At 36.8% G+C, this 20,025-nt stretch overlaps 1 protein-coding gene across 1 annotated transcript in view; it reads left to right on the forward strand.

The window, feature by feature from the left end:
- The window catches only part of LOC134649624 (uncharacterized), a 215,175-nt gene that overhangs the window by 173,561 nt on the left and 21,589 nt on the right, over positions 1-20,025 (forward strand). The window contains exon 2 of the mRNA XM_063504457.1: positions 12,865-12,942. Coding sequence (XP_063360527.1) covers positions 12,865-12,942 — 78 coding nt within the window. The remainder of the gene's footprint in view (positions 1-12,864; positions 12,943-20,025) is intronic.

Genomic DNA, 20,025 nt, shown 5'->3' on the forward strand with positions numbered 1-20,025 from the left:
GTATCCTCACGATGTTTTCCTCCACAGAAAATCAACTGCTAAATATCAAATGATATTTCGCACGTAAGTTCCGAAAAACTCATTGGTACAAGGTACAAGCCGGGGTTTGAAGCCGCGATCTCCGGATTAAAGTTCGCACGCTCTTAACGCTACCCACCAGCGCTTTAAAAAAAATGTATGTGTCGAACAGATTTAACAAAGCGCGAAATACTTACGTTTATAAGTATACTTTAGTAGCTGTAGCTTTTGCCCGCAGCTTCGCACGCGCAGGAGAGTTTTTTTAATTTTGTTTTTTTTTTTATGAATTTTGAACAATCTTTTCTTAGTGGACCCCTAGACCTTATAAGGAGCCTACTTGCCAAATTTGGCCCAGCGGTTTGGGCTGTGCGTTGATTTAAGTCAATCAGTCAGGTCTTTCACGTTTATACAGGGTGTCCCAAGAAGTAGTGATATACTGAAGCTGGGAGGTAGAGGACCTAGAGGGCTATCTGAATTACCCCCATGTATGTTCCGCGATTTTTCGTATTTTCGGACTTATGATTTTTTTTAATTTTTCACTTATCGCCGAGTACGATGAGATTTTTATTTATGGTGACGTGAATTATTGCGGTAGATGCTTGATTTTTTTTGTGTGCTACGCTGATAGATAGGCCAATTCAGTATGGTAACATTTACTATCGTTAGATCTTTGAATGGAATTAAAAAAAAAAAAATGCCAAGAAAGATAAAATTACCCAGTATGTTCACAACTTCAAGGGCGCTTAGAAAAATAAAACATACTGGGTAATTTTATCTTTCTTGGCATTAAATTTTTTTTTAATTCCGTTCAGAGATCTAACGATAGTAAATGTTACCATACTGAATTGGCCTATCTATCAGCTTAGCACACAAAAAAAATCAAGCATCTACCACAATAATTCACGTCACCATAAATAAAAATCTCATCGTACTCGGCGATAGGTGAAAAATTAAAAAAAATCATAACTCCGAAAATACGAAAAATCGCGGAACATACATGGGGGTGATTCAGATAGCCCTCTAGGTCCTCTACCTCCCAGCTTCAGTATATCACTACTTCTTGGGACACCCTGTATATATAGATGACGTACGTCTCTGTATTTACTTTGGTCGTATCGCGGCATTAAACTTTGCTCGTAAACCTTCGTCGCCCTCCAGTAATGAAAAATATAAAACATCACCCTCTTTCCGTTCCGACACCAGTCGGATAAACAGGGATCAGGCGACCCAATTACGTAACTGAATTGGTCGAGGACTTAGTGGGTTCAAATTAACAACTTTAATTAGTAGTTATAATTAAAGTTTGCGTCAGTTATAGTTCGATTTGAATATTACCTAACTGTGTTGCACGTCAAATCAAATTTAACGAAGATAACTATGGTCAACGAAGTTATTTTAGTTTGAATCTGGAAGCCAGGAGCGGCATTTTAACTTTAAAGACCTGATCATGTTAAGTATAACACAGTGCGAATACTTTTATTGTAAGTACACATACAACTGTATAATTCACTATAATAATTAATAACCAGGGGTCGGACAAAAAGTGCCGATGACGTAAAAATGACGTAATCTTGCACACAGGATGATGTTTGAGTTTGTATTTAAACTTCCGTGTGACATGTAGTAACAAAGTAGTATTAATGAAGTAACAAAATAATCGTAAATAAATCCATGGAATTAATAATACAGGTGGTAGGGTGATGTAGTGAATAAAATAAATTTCTTCGTTGGTATATCTTGATTACAGCAAGAGCAGTATACGTGTTTGTCACGTACCTCCAAAAACGGAAAATTGCCACAATATTCGAGTACAGATGACATTTTAGAGCGTTTTCTTATACATTAGTAAATATACATTTTAGCTAAATATAATCGTGAAGATACAATAGCTAAACAATAACGAAGTCAATTTATTGTTCATCTGATTGACAATGTGTCAGTCAAAAACGTACTTACTCATTTCAAGTGGCGATATCGTTTAATAAAGAGGTTGATAAATGATAAGTGATAATTGTTTATGAAAATCAAAAATACTATTTGAAATCATCCTATAAGTGGTTTGACGTCATCCGCACTTTTTGTCCGACCCCTGTTAATAACTAAATAATACCAATAGCCTTAGTAATGGTAGGCCTATTATATAATAAAATTACTAGTATTAATACCAAACAAAAATGAATGCAGTAGCGTAGCGTGTGTCCCATTTCTTAAAAAAAGATTAAATCTAACGTACAGTCAGCAGCAGAAGTTGCTAAGCGGGCGTGGTGTTCAAAATTAACTTGACACACTCTTATTCTCTCAACAATAAAGTCGCGTCAAGATCATTTTGAACACCTGGCCCGCTTAGCAACTTCTGGTGCTGACTGTACTACTACTACAGGACATCGGCGCGAGTGTGGGGTGTAGATAAATAGCCGAGACGGCGTGGTCCGCCGATAGTGCGCTTAGCGCGCGAAATGAGCGCCGCTATCAGACCAACAGCGGCGCCGAACAAATTGAGGTCCCACTTTAGTAACCCCTTTTCGAGTGCGCTAAGTTTTATATACGAGTATTAATACTTCACTTGACTCCGCTCACCACTTCTACCGCATTATTATCGTTAAGAAGAATAAAAACTAACGTACAAATAACGTGCGAGTATGGGGTGCTAATAAACATGCCGATAGTGCGCTAAGCGCCGCTATCAGAGGGTCTACCGCGAAAACCGAAATTCGCAAATTGCGGGGATCTTTCTCTTTTACTCCAATGAAGGCGTAATTAGAGTGAAAGAGAAAAATTCCCGCAATTTGCGAACTTCGATTTTCGCGGTTATAGCTCAGACCTACAGCGGCGCCGGACAAATTGAAGTTTCACTTGTTTCGAGTGCAAGTTTTTAATATACTTAACTAGCCTCCGCTCGCGGTTTGGTCAGAGTAGAAGTATAATATTGTCTTCAGTTACCGCGATAGTTACTCATGAAATAAAACTATTAAAACGGATTATATCGCGTATATTGAATTTATAATACATCTCGACGTTTCGAACCCTTTACAGCGTTCGTGGTCAACGGGTGATAACTGGATTATGTATTTATTAATTACGAGTAAGTGCTTTTCTATCTTTCAAATGTTTGAAATTTAGTTTTTGAATATACATATACACCTTACGTTTCTTTTACTATGGTAAAATAAGCATTCGAAACGAAAATTGAACTTAATCACCGAAAAAGGACTTTTTAGCACATTCTAAAATTTATGGCGTTGGTGTCTTGTGGGACGTGACTTGATTAAATTTATAAAGTAGGGCCTTACATTAAATAAAGGGTCAGATTCTGGAGACTTGATATTAGGGTGAAGGCAAGATGACAATCGTTAACTCCAGTAAAAAAACTAAATAATGTAAGTGTCCAGATCTGCGTTTTGATAATGGCATGATGTGGCAACCATTTCATGAAATAACGATCATGAAAAAGTCAAACCTAACCTAACCATATAATGAAGTGATCAATTCTAAAATGGCATTTCATGAAAATGATCAAATTCTATGATTTGACCACGACATAAGTATGGAAATAGCACAACACGACTCGGTAATTATAACTACGGATTTGAAGCCACCGGTTTTATGTTCTGTTCTAGGTTTATGAATGCCGAAAACAAACTGAATCGAGTAGTGTTTGATTCGTAAATCATTTATCATACATAATTATATTGTAAATTACTTGTGATATTGCATTTCTTTAGCTAAAAGGAACAAGGATCAAGGGTGAACAGGCACCTTCTGGGCAGACTCGCTCCATCGTAGGCCACGTCTTCGCCTCGGCTAGTCTGTGGCCATGAGTAAGCCGATTTTACCTATTTTCATTTTTATGATAAATCCTTTACAATTATTTACTAAGCAGAAATTAGATAGTAGGTACATTTGGAATTTAAAGAGCTTGTTACAATATTTGTAATAAATGTAAAGGCAGACCGTAATAACTTTTTCACCTCAGCAGCTCGAACAAGGGTACTTTGCTGCTTAAAAACAGTGAGCAAAATCGCATTTTACTCACTGAGTGAGACAAAATGAGCAAAATGCGATTTTGCTCAGTTTTTAAGTAGCAAGGTACCCTTGTTCGAGCTGTATAGGTGAAAACTTAATTGTTGGTATATCTTAAGAAAACATGAGTGAATAGAGGTAAGTGATGAAGAAGGAATACATTTTTCGGGTTCTCTAATATGTTCTCACTGCTGAGGTGAGTTTTGTGAACTACACGAGATCAAAGTTATTTACATCTCGTGCGCTTTTGAGTCCCTTACTACGCTCAAGATTCTAAATAGTATAGAATCTTTCGCTTGCACGGGACTCAAAATAAGCACTCGAAGAAATATCAAACTTTGATTTCTTGTTGTACAAATAACTATTGTATAGGTATGAGAACTGAAAACATTCTGGAAGTTATTTAGAAACATTGAGTATCATTCCAAATTGATATCAATATCAACGTGACACGACCTAAACTTCCTATAACGAGCGCTACACCCCAATATATTTTGAAATACAAATGAATTAAAAAAACATTCAGCTATAAATTAGATAAATGAATGTAAGGAGTGAGAGTTGCTTGGAAATTGCAATAACGTTTACTTTTAACTTTAAAATCTTTCAAGCATTAGCTTATGAGACGAAGAATAAACCAAGTTCTGAATACGTCTCCTGGTGGAACGAAATGTTACACGAGAGGCTAAGTTCGAAACATTGCTCTCCAAATACTATCGAGATCACGAAGTTCTGTAAATATTTAATCATAGCAATCATAGGTCATTGGGTGTCATGGCCCCAGGTACAATAGACTTAGAACCTTAGGTATCTATTCGGGTACCAAAAACATTGAAACACTGGATTGATTGTTCACGTCTTCTTGCAATTTGAAGCAAGTAATTTTTAGACATTGTTTGTATTTTGTTGTAGGTTACTTATAAGTCAAAAAGTTACGGAAAGGATTTTACGAAGTTTGTCTGCGCTGAATAGTTGTGCAAACTCTGTGGTATTTGAAGTAGATAGTTACTTCTTTGTTTAAACTGGCGTCTTTGAATAAAATTTTGTTAATAAATAGTTACAAAATTAAGTTTTGAACAGTTTTAATCATGATTAATTTGTTGTTAATCATGATAAGTTTAATGCTATGATAAGCTTAATAAATTAATATTCCGTTGGTAATTTCGACTTATATTCGGCCCCCATTTTCTACTTGATACAATACACCGCTTGACTACGTTTGTGCATTGACTGCAAACAAACCCTGTAGGTAACTTTTTTTTATTAATATAGTTTGAAAAACTACTACATTACTTAAGTAAGAGCTGAAATCCATATGCAAAGCTTTTAATGCCGTCGCCATAAACTTCATTTATAACCACTAACTCAAAGTTTAGTTAGAGTTATAACCATTGCACCGAATCTTAAAACCTATCTTATTTGCTTATTATTAACATTTATAACTCCTATTGACTTTAAACAAACTACGAATGCAATACGCCTTACGATCCTGCATCCAATACATACTTATCCATAGCTGAGTTCGGAGTCGCGGTAAGAAATCCCATTTCCTCAGTTGTCTGTGCAAATAGTTCTGGGTTCTGGTGACTCGCTATCGACCGGCATTGGCACAGAGGCTGTTTGAGGATTTAAAGCAAAGCACTGCGGGGACATTTGACTTTGATTAGATTTACTGGCCTGAGATATTTATGCAGGATTCCTTGGAATGCGTAAAGTTAATAGTTATAAAATAGTTAGTTTATTAAGAAGTACCTGAATAACAGGCGATAAATTAAATAAAGGTATATAATATAAGGATTGAGTATAGGTACATATTTTTATGCCTTGCGTCATGCGTCTCCATCTGGAGTTAGGGGTTGACTTGTATCTAAGGTATACTCGTCTAACAAATATGTGGTTGTTGCTTTTTAACATCAGTTAAAACTATTCTGACATACTCGTACTATGCCTTGATATATCAGTCTAATTTCTCTCCCAGGGGAACATTTTTTGTAATCTACTAAAATCCGCCAAAGGCTTTAATAAAACCGATTGGGAAAAGAGCCCACAATCGTTGGCATAAAAAACGCATAAAACTTTATGTGTGCATAAACGAAAATTGCGGAAGGTAAAAATCCTGGAACGAAACAATCCACTTTATTTAACCTAAAAAATATCGTTATTTACTCGCATAGAATTCCTATTTTTTTTAAACAAAACAAAAATTTTCCATTCGACTATCGAAGCACATTGGGCTATGTATGAAACTATTTTCGGACATCATGCGTTAAAAATGAATGTTTTATGATGTTAAGTCCGACGATACCCGCTATGATGTTACCAGATTGAATACTGTATCAAAGTAGCATTAATACTCGTACCTAATTATTTATAAAATACTTAAAAGAGGTACTTACAATTTCAGTCACGTGCCTCGATTTTACGGACTATTTAAATTTTATTACTACTGTCATTATTGTTCAAAAGCGATAGTAACCCATACCCAACAGAAGACATAAAACAATACGTTAACCTAGGTGATATGGAGATACTATATTAGTATTATTAGTCTAGTCTTACTAAGACTACATAATTGGTTCCCTGGTGGGACTAGCAACCTGCAACGTCATCAAAAACTCAAACAGTGCCCATTTAAACCAACTTAGTGTAAGTAAGCACTAACTTTCCAGCATTTCAAGTTCTCGGAGACATTCTCCTGAGCATATTCCTTTACTCGCTACACAATGCAACAGATTGTTCACTTGTTACTAACTTTAGCATTTAAGTTTCTTGAACACAAATACAATTTATAATTGATTTTCTTTATAGTTTTCTTTAGCTAGTGACACGCGCCAGCTGTTGTTAACAAAGTTAATAGGCCTTCGTTTGTTATGGAGAAGTATCAGGCAACATATATACATAAGGAAAACCAGATATATTTGTAAGGAGAATAAGGAGATACAATCCCGAAAGGACTGTCGTAAAAACTTTATTTTTACGTACTTACTCAAATTTCGCGTATTAGCCATACCTTGCTAATACGCGAAATTTTCATGCAATTAATGTTAATGTTTTTGTTTGTTTTTATTGAAGCAATTTTGCGATCCTATAAATAGGTATTATGTGAATATTTACGACCTGAAACTTAAATTTCATGCATTTGGCGAGCGCATTTAATGGGAATGATTAAAATATCATTAAAAATGTTTGATTCCGCATACCTACAGCTATTAAATCCTGATAGAGTACAGTTAAGTGCAAAATCAGCACGGTATTATTTTAGTTCGGAGAGCAGATCTCATTCGGCTCACGTACTTACCTACTCTGAAAACTCTTAATGGGGTGCAAACACACGCTGACCAGTCGTTTTCGAAATTACTGCATTAAATGAACAGCCGTGAAACGTTCGTGTTTGAAAGCATTAAGTCTTGTTAAAGCATTCAAAAAATTGCGAAATAAAGACTATTTTGGTGTATCATTTTAAAATATAGATTTATGCGTGTGCTATAGTTTTAAAAGAAATCTGCAGAAGTGAGCATACAGTTTTATCCAGGAAGAAATTGTGGTAGGATATGTTTAAATTAAGTAAATAATGAGTAATATAATCTTCAATTTCATTAATATACCGTATGTACATAAATGAATAAACATTTTATAATACATACATACATACATATAACCACGCCTATTTCCCGGAGGGGTAGGCAGAGACCACGGATTTCCACTTGCTACGATCCTGACATACCTCTTTCGCTTCCGTTACTTCCATAACATTCCTCATACACGCTCGCCGGTTTAGGGTGCTCTTGACCTGGCCTTTCTTCAGGATTCCCTCGATCTGATCGAAGAAAGTCCGCCGAGGTCTGCCCCTTCCAACTCCCTCTTCTACTTGTCAGCCTTCTTTCACTCATTCTTTCCACATGTCCAAACCATCTCAACATACCTTTCTCAATTTTTGTCACTACATCTTCGTTCAGTCCACACTTTTCCCTTATCACACTGTTCCTAATTCTATCTTGTAATCTCACACCACACACACACTTCTCAACGCTCTCATTTCCACTGCATTCACTTGGCTCTGATGCCTCTTCTGCCATACCCAACTTTCGCTACCATACATGAGTGTAGGCACCAACACCCCTCTATGCACAGCCAACCGTACTTTTTGCGACACCTTTTGGCTGCTCATAAAAGCGTTAAGTGCCCCATTCACGCGTTTTTTAGCATTCACTGTCCTTTCAATGTCTTTATCATGCTTACCGTCCCTAGTGAACAAGGTTCCCAGATACACAAACTCTTTCACTTGTTGCACTCTTTCTTGACCAATCAAAATCTCACAGTTAGTCATATTTTCTTCCTTTTCAAATACCATTACTTTCGTCTTGCTTACATTAATTTTCATTCCTTTCCATTCAAAAGACCTTTCCTTTCAAAAGTGAACAATAAGAGTATTCGTGCTTAATTGTGTGGGGTTCTTCTAATGTTACAAAACGAAGTTTAAATGTACCTATGGACAAGGTCATTAATGTATATTTCAAAAATATGTCTCGTTCGTCCGCCTGCACATTTTTGTATGCACGACAAACTCGTCATTTCCTCATTATCCAAGAATTTTCCATTAGCTCTTGTATCTAATCACGTTGAATAATTATTCTAACTGCATGAATTATTTACAAAGTGCAGGCTTAGCGAGATAATCGCCCGGAAGCATGGAGCTTGAAACAAATTATTTGCCCACATTAGTCGCAACACTCGGGACGGTAGGACGCCGAGCCTACGTATATAATGAAGATAAATGCGCAAAGTTCATCGTGAAGGTGACGTTCCGATTCAGACTAAGGCCTGAGTGGACGCTCGAGTTGGGCGTGCAGCGGGGCGGGGCGTGCGGCGTGCATGTTAAACAAATGCAAACGTATAGGAGCGGCCTTAATGCACGCTGCTCAAATCACTTGTGAGCCCGACGCCACGCTGCACGCCCCGCCGAACGCTCCGCTCCGAGCGTCCACTCAGGCCTTACACTAAGGTACAACGTACAACTTTAGGACAGCATGTAAAGGGCGATCTGACTGTCAATTTCTTTGATTAAAATTGGTTACTGTCAAAATAATTATTCAAAATATATTTATTTCACGAAAAGAACATAACACAAGTAGAATAATACAGTGATCACACTAGGCACAGCCGGGTACACTGCATTATTTCAGTTCTGGTATGGGAATCACTGTATTACCTATGTAGTTGCCACTTTGTTATCGCGATTAGAGCATTCAATCTATCAAGTAATTAGAAAAAAAAATACATTTATTTATTTAATGCCACAACATAGTACAAAATGGAAAAGAAGACATGCAGATATTGCAGACATAAAATACACTAAAATAAGATACCCACTCAGCATAATGCCGCGGCATTCCGTAGCGATGATTTTCAGTATGAGATACCTAATAATTGACAGCGTCAGTCGCAATTCTATTGTAACCTTTTGGCCCATGGATGCGACGGTACTTACCGCATCGCGCGGTGCTACAAGGAGTCGTGTGTTCCGCGATGAGTGCATGTGCCGGCGGGGCAGAGTTCGCCCATTATTCTCGACGTTAATGAATTAAAAAGGCACGAACTCCAAACAACGGTAATACAGTTGTTTTCTAAGCCTTTTGCTCTAATAGGAACTGCTCAAATACTTTTGCGTGAAAAAAAGTTGCGTGTTCATAAATTGAGTTTAGGCTTAAAATCCATATCAAATCAACATTGCCACAGCGAAACAGATTAGGGCACTTCTTAGGCATTTTGGTTTTTTTAGGTATGCTTCTACTTTTCAAAAGCTTTCGATTCATAAAACGTTATGAAATAGTAGAATAAAGTCCGGATCTAATGCAAAAAGACAACAGATTAGGATGTTTAACTTCCCTAGGACGGTAAAATGCACACTGGTGAGTCAAATCTCCCTGCCGAAAATCAAATTACTCATTTATTTACGCCTTTTAAAATGTCTGCATACGCCGTACATCGATGCCTAATTAATAATTAAAGTGTATTGACGCACATATTTTATCGGCATCGGCACGGCGCGACAAGGATACAGATTAAGCGCGCGTCAGATCGCCTGTCAAACTTTTCCAATTTGCTCGCGCTAGTTGAACCAAGCTGAAACAGAATAGCAAATGGCTGCCCGACGCACAATCGTTAAAGTTTTATAAAAGCGTATTCCCCGGCGATCTAGACTTATTTTCTCAAATACACGTTATCTGTGAAACGTCAATAGTTTGCAGTATTTTCTGAGCTCGGAAAATATAGTAAGCTTAATGAGCTAAATGAATCACTTCAACCGTGAATTAAAATCTCTTTTGAAAAATAAATGACAAAGGACTCAATTTTCAACATCACAGAACTATAATTAGGTACAATTCAATTTAGCTTATCGTAACACACAACGTTTTTGATCTTTTAAATAATTACTTAAACAATATGTGGAACGCAGGAATAAAATTATGCCAGGATATTTTTTGTAACTAAAAGAATTTCATCTTGTATCTAACAAGATGAAATTCTTAGTTATTTGACGTTTCTCGCAAATGAGCGTCATATCGAATTATCACGCTGTTGAAAGCAGAATGCTAATGAATAGGTAATAAATTGTATAACATAACACAAGCTAAAAGTTCGTCGTAGTGATGTCGTCCGTTAAACTGCGTACAGTTCACGTGCTTTATGAAGACGGTAAACGACAACCTTATTTTCCGACACCGTTATGTCAACCTCAAGGCCTTTGACCTGAAGTTTCTAATTAGGTATAGAAAGCAGAAATGTCAATGCAATATTTTTCAATTTCCTTTATTTTTCCATTTTTGAAGCGGGAGACGGCGTATTTTGTAATTTTTTTTTAAATAAATAATCTAAATCATATTTTAAGCGTTTACGATATCTGCTTACTTGCAGGCAGGCCATTTGTTGGCAACCATCTTACCTAATATAAAAAGTACAACTTTACTTACGCGATTACCAAAAATAGTTTTCGATAACCAGGTGCTCCTGATACTAAACACCTAATGGCAACCTTTGCACATAAAAATGCCTGGAAGTTTATGCCTAGATAGGAAAGAACTCGCTTGCGATATCATCCGATACACTTAGCGCGCCATAAACTCCATTATCGCTTTGCTCGCTCTAGGGTTTATCGTTCAATATCGTAAATATTGACTGCTTATTTCTTCTAATAACGATCGTGAGCGAGAACTAGATGTCTATTTCGTAGATATTGGGGGTATTTTTATAGTTATGTGATTTTTAGTTTACTTTTGAATTGAAGTCTTCGTGAGAACATTTTAATACTGGAATAACTACCTTGCAAGCTATCAAAACTTTGGCAAGTTTTTTTGACAGCTTTATTGTATTTGGAATAAGTATTTTTAATGTAGAAAGGAAGGAAAAGGAAAGGAATATGTCGAAGTTTTTCAGTCCATTACTGTTATTAATGTCGTAATTTTTCAAGTTAATCAAAACGGGCAAATGGCGATGGCAATTGGAACAAGAAATCATGTAATGGCATCACGCAAAATTTACTGTCATACGTTCGGTTCACCCGGGCACTCATTTTTGAGGTTTATTCGACCAAAAATTTATATAATGTTGATGGAAACGCTTGCGGTCGGGGAAAAATTTAACAAAAATTCCAATATCATGAAATGAATTATGACCTAAATTTAACGACCATTTCATAAATTGAAGTTTAATCGCATTTCTGGACCAATTCTGTGAAAAAAGTAGGTATCTAAAAGTGTGTAAAATTACTCGAAGAAAAATGTTTTTTGTTAATTTTATATTACAAACAACCAACTTCAATATATTTTGTAGGTATCTAACAGAGAGTTAATTTATTACGAGCCTCGAACGAATTTTATCATAATAGAATAAATAAATATCGAAGATAAATAACGATAACAGAAAAAGTCTACTTGTACCAAAAAATTGGTAATAAATAGGTTGATAAATCTAACGCGCAATGTTCAATGTCTGTAGCATTCAATCTTTTATTTGACTTAAATATCCTCCGAAAGTTTTTCACTCATTTCGCATTATGGGACTTTTATTTTCGGTTCATTAATCCAGCTTTCGGCTTCTATCGGTTCTCTTCCAGCTCAAGTTACTTTGAGTGCACAATCGTGTACAAACTCGGGATGTGGTTCGCCCATATAAATGTATGTTCTTTTGCTCAGTACCACAATTTGCTATGGCTCAATGAAGTAAATACTTATCTGCTCTTCACAGCATTTTGTAGGTGCATTTATCTGAGTTCCGATTCATTTTGCCTACTCCCTCACGTACATATGACAGAATAATATGGTTATCCTACGGCCACTAGTGGAGAAATGTCGTTGATATCGTTCCTTCCTTTGACTTGGTAATCTGATAAAATCTTAGAAAGGTGATTTGAGTATACGTTTATGTGTTATGGAAAGTTATTAGGACTGTTAGAAAAAAATAGATGATTGCGCCGTACTGAAAAATAAACACCATTCACTTGAATTTTTAGTCGCTATTGCATTATTATTGTATTACATGTCGCCAATAGCGACTAAAAATTCAAGTGAGTGAAACCGTTGTCTTCTAAACAGTTTAAAATATGTCTCACGAAAGTTTAATATCGACCATATTGAAGATTACTTTTCTCTGATTGACATGTTTACTTGCAAGGTCGAACTTGGTTTTAAATGCCAAGTCGCACTCTGCACATCAACGCCGTGTGCTAATACTATATACTCTAGGGAGAAATAATTTAAAATGAAATAGACAGGGAGCAACAACGAGCGGCTGCAAAATGTATCTAATATGTTGTTTTCTTTGTTGCAGCAAGCACCAACCTAGTGGGAAAGTTCACGCAGAGCGTCCGCCGCATAGTACAGGACGTCAAGGACGAGGGGGCTTCCAGTGAGTTCTATTAACTATTTCATTGTATTTACCGACATTATACTTAATATACGACTGCGAGTAGATATCCTTCCTATATACAGTCAGCTGCAGAGAAAAGGCACCACCCCTGCATAGACATCTGTATCACTTGTATGCAAAAGTGATTAGCTAATAGTATTTCTGATCCAAAAATTCAAATAAAATTAATTACCCATTAACCCTTTGTTCGTCTATGAGGACCTCGTATATTAGTAACTACCGTGCTGGGTGCTGGGCTGCTGGGCCACAATTTACCTAACCGCAAAATTCTCATGACCATCTCATGGCAATATTGCTGCATTATTATCGTACGCGAACCAGTTACGAAAGATTACTAAAAGTCACGGACAGAAGCCAGTAATAGTTGTTAGACTAGAACCGTGTTAGTTTTATCCTCTCAAAGCGCTCCATCAGCTTACACCGAATTCAGTTAGAAGAACAGCCGTGTAAACCGTTATTAAGAATTCAGTATGGGCGAGATTAGACCACACCGTAGCCGGGCAGACAGCTAAACCACTGAACAAATGAGCGATTTTTACTCATGTATGGCCGACATGTGTAAAATTAAAAAAGTTTGTTGAAAATTAATGTCGTTATTAAAATACAGATTCGACTTTACTATTTTCTTACAATTTATAAATGATTATGATTAACATAGGTACTCGTTCATCTCAATTAAAAACATTTGGTAACGAAATAGGAATACAAAAATACTGGGTGTTCGTAGAACCGACCGTATTAGAAATACCGAACTGCGTTCCAAAACTGGCATGCCCACATGCACGAAGGCCGCTAAGCTGAAATGGGACTGGGCAGGGCACATCTGCCGAATGCACCCAGAACGCTGGGCCAAATTAGCCACGGACTGGATCCCACAGGATGGATCTCGGGGCAAAGGAAGACCCAAACGGAGATGGCGGGACAACGTTAATACATTCTGTGCGGAGTGGCGGGAGTGTGCATTGGACAGAGTCAGGTAGTCAAGTGGCGGGAAAGAGGGGAGGTCTTAGCCCAGCAGTGGGACACTAATAGGCTAATTAAAAAAAACGAAATAGGAAATTTATATATCTATATCACTGTAACTTAATTTTGTACATCTTTTTTTAACCAGTCGAAGAGTATATAAGGTTCTAATCTTACTACTTACATAATTTTCTGGTGTTATGTTATACAGTACACGTTCGACGTGCAACAGATATAGTTATTACAAAAGACTCGGGTCTCTATTGAGTTGAAAAGAACTCGAGTCCAGTCCAGTCTTAAAGCAGAGGACTCAAAGGACTCAAGTTTTAACCAACACTAGCAGCTGCAGACTATATACGCTAAAAATATATACCAAGTCTGTCCTCAGTCGGTTGCGGTCCGCCCTGACCAGAATGCTAACGCCGCGCCCATTGATTACTAGCCAGAGACGAGGCCTGCGTGAGTCCACCGATTCATTAGCCCCGTCTCCGGACCTTTTACACCTTGACAGGTTTACTGACAAGGGACTGGAGATCAGTGGCGTGCACAGAGATTTGAGACTGGGTAGGCAAAAAAAACCGGCCAAGTGCGAGTTGGACTCGCGCACGAAGCGTTCCGTACCATTACGTAAAAAACTGCAAAAAAATCACGTTTGTTGTATGTGAACACCACTTAAATATTTATTATATTCTGTTTTTAGTATTTGTTGTTATAGCGGCAACAGAAATACATCATCTGTGAAAATTTCAACTGCCTAGCTATCACGGTTAATGAGATAAAGCCTGGTGACAGACAGATGGACGGACGGACAGCGGAGTCTTAGTAATAGGGTCCCGTTTTTACCCTTTGGGTACGGAACTCTTAAAATAAGAGCTACTAACAGACAACAGTCTTACTAGCTTACCAACAAAAATCCGTGATGGTTTCACATCCTTGTCAAGTCGGTTAATAATGACGTACGTAATTAAGTATGTAATTAACCACGGCAAATATACGAAAACTGATTGATTTTACTTGACCACTTGTTTGTGTTAACTGCAATTCCGATGTTCACCGGCCCTTTTCAATCACTTTTTTTTGCTAAAAGAAAGCTTTGAGTATGCATAATTTTTAATAGTCGGTATTAGAGCTCCCGATACACGTGTTACACGCTGACACGGGTACCCGTGTTCTTAAGCCCGGCGGTACTAAGAACCCGAACTACACGAACCCGCCCGGATCCAGAAACGTTTACACGGGTACCCGTGTACCCGTGTACACGGGTACACGAAAGAACGGACCTTATTTACCCGCGGGTTCAACCGTTCATTTTCGTGTAGCAGAGATTCGTGCTATGAAGAGATACGGTGGAATATAAGAGAGATTAGGAAAGTTCGATTACTTTGCAGTTTAACGTGTTATTGATTGGTAATGTCAATAATAAAGTAGACTTTGTTTCAATAATTCATATGTTTTGTTTTACTCTAATTAAATTAAAATTAACAATAACTTAGGTACCGTTGAGTTCATTTATATAATTTTTCTCATTGATGTAGTTTTTTGATAATGAAAGTAAACCTATTCTTTGTTGTATTGTCATCTATAGTCATGCTCATTATACATCAGCTGTTATAATTTGAGGATGGTAGGTACACATATGACACCCTGTTAGGGCACTCCATATTTGTTAAGTCTAGGTAGGTACATGCATTTTATACGTATAGCAATGAAATCTATATTTATAATTTAATATTTAACGACCTAAATGATTATCTAACTAAGACAAAAGTAGATAGTAAGCATAACTGAAACTACCACGAACGGGGTACTAACAAAATGAGATTAAGTATTTTAAATTGCCATATCGTGTGAAAAACAAAATACATGACATAGATAATAAACAAAGTGCAGAAGTTTCATTCAATAGAACGTGTTGTTTTTACAACGTGCGTTGGTGCTTTTGGTCTTATCTCTTTGTGATAAGCTAGACACATCTGCAAAAAAATACAACAACTAATCTTTCAGGTAGGATTATTCTATTGTTTTGTTGCCGCGCGGCTCTTAAAAGCATTTTACTAGTGACAGAGACAGCAAACAATGAATAATATCTATGCCTAAGATTTAAAAAGTATCTCATAGAACTCATAGAGTCTAACTACTCCTGTTCGCCTATTGGTCAGTTGGATACTAAAGTCTATCTACGTTAATCGTACCGTTTTGTTGTTTTATTAATAGTTTTTGTTTTGTTGTTTACTGTTAATTTTTGTTAAAAAAAAAATGAGAAGAAGTTGGGTGTGGAACTTTGCCAGATCCGGTGACAAAGCCTATTGCTCTTTGTGCAATGACCGGGCAAATAACGAGTTTTCGTGCCATGGTGGTTCAACAGGAGCCATAGAAAGACATTTGTTATCAATACATCAAAAACCACCCACCATGACGACCCCTGAGTAACTACATTTCTTCCTACTTCGTATGGTGAAACCAAAAACTGCGTTAAAATGAATGCGATTTTTTTTACATTTATAACAGTTATAATTTATTAGAATGTATAGTATATTTAAATAAACAGTTCTGTAGTATATTTGTAATTAAGGTATTGAAACATTAAGGGTCAGAATGGGAATGAGGATGGGATTTAAAACTACCGTTCTTATTATTGTGTGGTATATGATATATAATGAAGTTTTTATCAATCAATCAATAAATCAACTAATGAAATCTTCACATTTTACTTGTAGATACTTTAAGTTTAAAGTAATCAATTCAGAAAATATTATGCACCATAAACAGTCACTACATATTACAAATAATTATAAATCTTTTCTATATGGAAACAAGCATTTTACCATTTGTGACAATTTGTAGAAAAACAATTTTTTATATCTTTGAAAATTACTGTTTAATTTAAAATAAGTTTTTGGCAAAAATTTCATTTTTGTTACACGCTTTTATCGCTGACTGTACTTTTCTTACGACAGACAACTAATACTCATCGAGTCAATTCTAAAAACCCCTAACACAATTAGGTTCCGTTGTTTCATCACAGAGTTCCTATGGCCACCTCCTGTCTTCATCATCAGATCAGCTCTATTGTACCATAATATTGCATTGTCACCCGACTTACATATGTATGCAAAATTTCAGCTCAATCGGAAACCGGGAAGTGAATCAAATTTAACTTGCAAGATTCCATTACAATTTAGTTACATACAGGTCGACCTAATAAAAGCGTGTTAAAAATGAGAACCGTTGTAAAGCATTTCACAGCCTGTGTCGAATAATAATAATAGCATTTATGTTTCTTTTTATAATACAATTTGATATTTTAACTAGTACACAAAAATAAATATTTTCATTTCTGTTCACTCTACCAATAACGGTGTCGTTTTTAGCAATTATTTGAAAGCGATATTAAGCGATTAAAATAAGCGGGTCCTGGAGTATTTAAATAAAGAATAAATAAGTTTTTGGCAAAACTTTCATTTTTGGTACAAGATTTTATCGCTGACTGAACTTTTCTTTCCACGAGTATATTCTAAAAACCCCAAATACAATTCGGTTGTTATATCACAGAGTTCATATGGCCTCCTCCTGTCTCCATCATCAGTATTCATCAGTTCAGCTCCATTAATATTGCATTGTCACCCGACTTACACACGTATGGAAATTTTCAGCTTCATCGGAAGTGGGTCAAATATAACTTGCAAGTCCGAATTTGAAAATCCGATAAAACTGGTATTTAAAGCTATACATAACTTTAATCTCCGCTACACGTCAAGAACGGGTTAGACCCGCGTGTATTTAAGATCCGTTTCGCCGTGTACACGGGTACACGGGTACACGGATACACGGATCTTAATTACACGTGTACCCGTATACACGTGTAGAACGGGTCAGAAAACCGTGTACGTGTAGTACGGAAACGGGTACCGAACACGTGTACACGAAACCCGGACACGACCGCGAGCCCTAGTCGGTATACACACACACACACACACACCGTACAACGTTCACAATTTAAAATATCTATATTTTCACTAATCACAATTATTCTAATTGCCGGTATAGGTGAACCAGGATCTATTGAGGGTGCGCCATGTTGCGGAATTTCACTGGAACTAATTTTTTCATACTACACTGAATTGTCACCCTATACATGAGAATAACAGCGCCCTCTTGACAATTATCATATATTACTGGTCAGGCTATAACTGTTATCGTTATCTCACCAAAACAAAATAAAAAAAATGTAAATAAATAAGTAAACTAAACGAATAAAAAAGTAGTCTCGTCTTTATACTAAGTTACCATAACAAATGCTACTTTTTAAAATAGTCACGTAATCATGCATCGCATCGGAACTATTCGGAAACCTTCAGCCTTCATCGTTAAGGATTCGAACGATAGGCGCTGCCTATCAGCGCCTAAATGTGTGAATTACTTGTATCATTGTGTGCTCGTATTTATAGGAAGGCCCACTACACTGTTACCGCGTAACTACGACTCACGGACATGCACACATAGAAAGGTTTAGGCCGAAATGTTTTCTGTCTTTGCCGTGCAAGGCGGCAGGCGCGCAGCGGCGCTAGTGCCGCGTGGCCCGCGTGGTGTAAACTTCGTTGCGTAGAATTATAGATGACGACAACGGACACCGGTAGATGGAGCGCTTATTAATTTTTTAGAATGTTTTATAGATTACAGATACGATCAAGTATAAATTAAAGTAGTTTAAAAGGATAGATATCGGAATTATAGTAGGGTAGGCAGTGCCTTTTTGCCTTTATGAAGTGCACGCCACTGTTGGAGATGTTGCTGAGAATAAAAAGGTATTTAAGTTGATAGGCTGTTATTGGAAATATAGATTTTTAAGCAACTTAAATTCGTACTTTTTTTAGGGTTCCGTACCCAAAGGGTAAAAACGCACCCTATTACTAAGACTCCGCTGTCCGTCTGTCTGTCTGTCCGTCACCAGGCTCATGAACCGTGATAGCTAGACAGTTGAAATTTTCACAGATGTATTTCTGTTGCCGCTATAACAACAAAACCTCTAAGGACTTTGTGTTAAAAAAAGCGGCCAAGTGCGAGTCGGACTCGCCCATGAAGGGTTCCGTATTTAGGCGATTTATGACGTATAAAAAAAAACTACTTACTAGATCTTGTTCAAACCAATTTTCGGTGGAAGTTTACATGGTAATTGTACATCATATATTTTTTTTAGTTTTATCATTCTCTTATTTTAGAAGTTACAGGGGGGGGACACACATTTTACCACTTTGGAAGTGTCTCTCGCGCAAACTATTCAGTTTAGAAAAAAATGATATTAGAAACCTCAATATCATTTTTGAAGACCTATCCATAATAGATACCCCACACGTATGGGTTTGATGAAAAAAAAATTTTGAGTTTCAGTTCGAAGTATGGGGAACCCCATAAATTTATTGTTTTTTTTCTATTTTTGTGTGAAAATCTTAATGCGGTTCACAGAATACATCTACTTACCAAGTTTCAACAGTATAGTTGTTATAGTTTCGGAGAAAAGTGGCTGTGACATACGGACGGACAGACAGACGGACAGACGGACAGACAGACAGACATGACGAATCTATAAGGGTTCCGTTTTTTGCCATTTGGCTACGGAACCCTAAAAACTAGGTACTTCAGTTATTTTTGATGAGCAATAATGACTAAGTAGGTATCTTAGTCATTATTGCTCAGCAAAGATTTTTATCCGGGTCATTTAGATACAATTCGGGAACATTTAGGTTCCAGGGTGTGAGAGTGAACGCACTGCCGATGCCGACAGCCAGCGGTGCTGTGACAGAAAGCGTCCGTGGGCATCACAATGCGCAAAATGTGCCACTAAAAAGAAAAGATTGATATGCATCTTTCATACGCTCTGAAGTAGGTACTTCACTCCTTTAGTTCACTAGTTCAGTTTAGTGCAGTAGCTCAACAGATATAGATACGAGTATATCAACAGTACTGGTTTTATTTCTCTCATTTGCGGATATATTGAGTTGAGTGAAGAATTTGATAGATAATTTATTTCAATATGAATCACTCAAAAAAATTAATTTATGAATCTTAGGTTTAACATGGCGTCCTTGTCACTCTCTAAGC

This window comes from Cydia amplana, chromosome 7 (genome assembly GCF_948474715.1).
Source record: "Cydia amplana chromosome 7, ilCydAmpl1.1, whole genome shotgun sequence".
In the NCBI taxonomy this organism is placed as follows: domain Eukaryota; kingdom Metazoa; phylum Arthropoda; class Insecta; order Lepidoptera; family Tortricidae; genus Cydia; species Cydia amplana.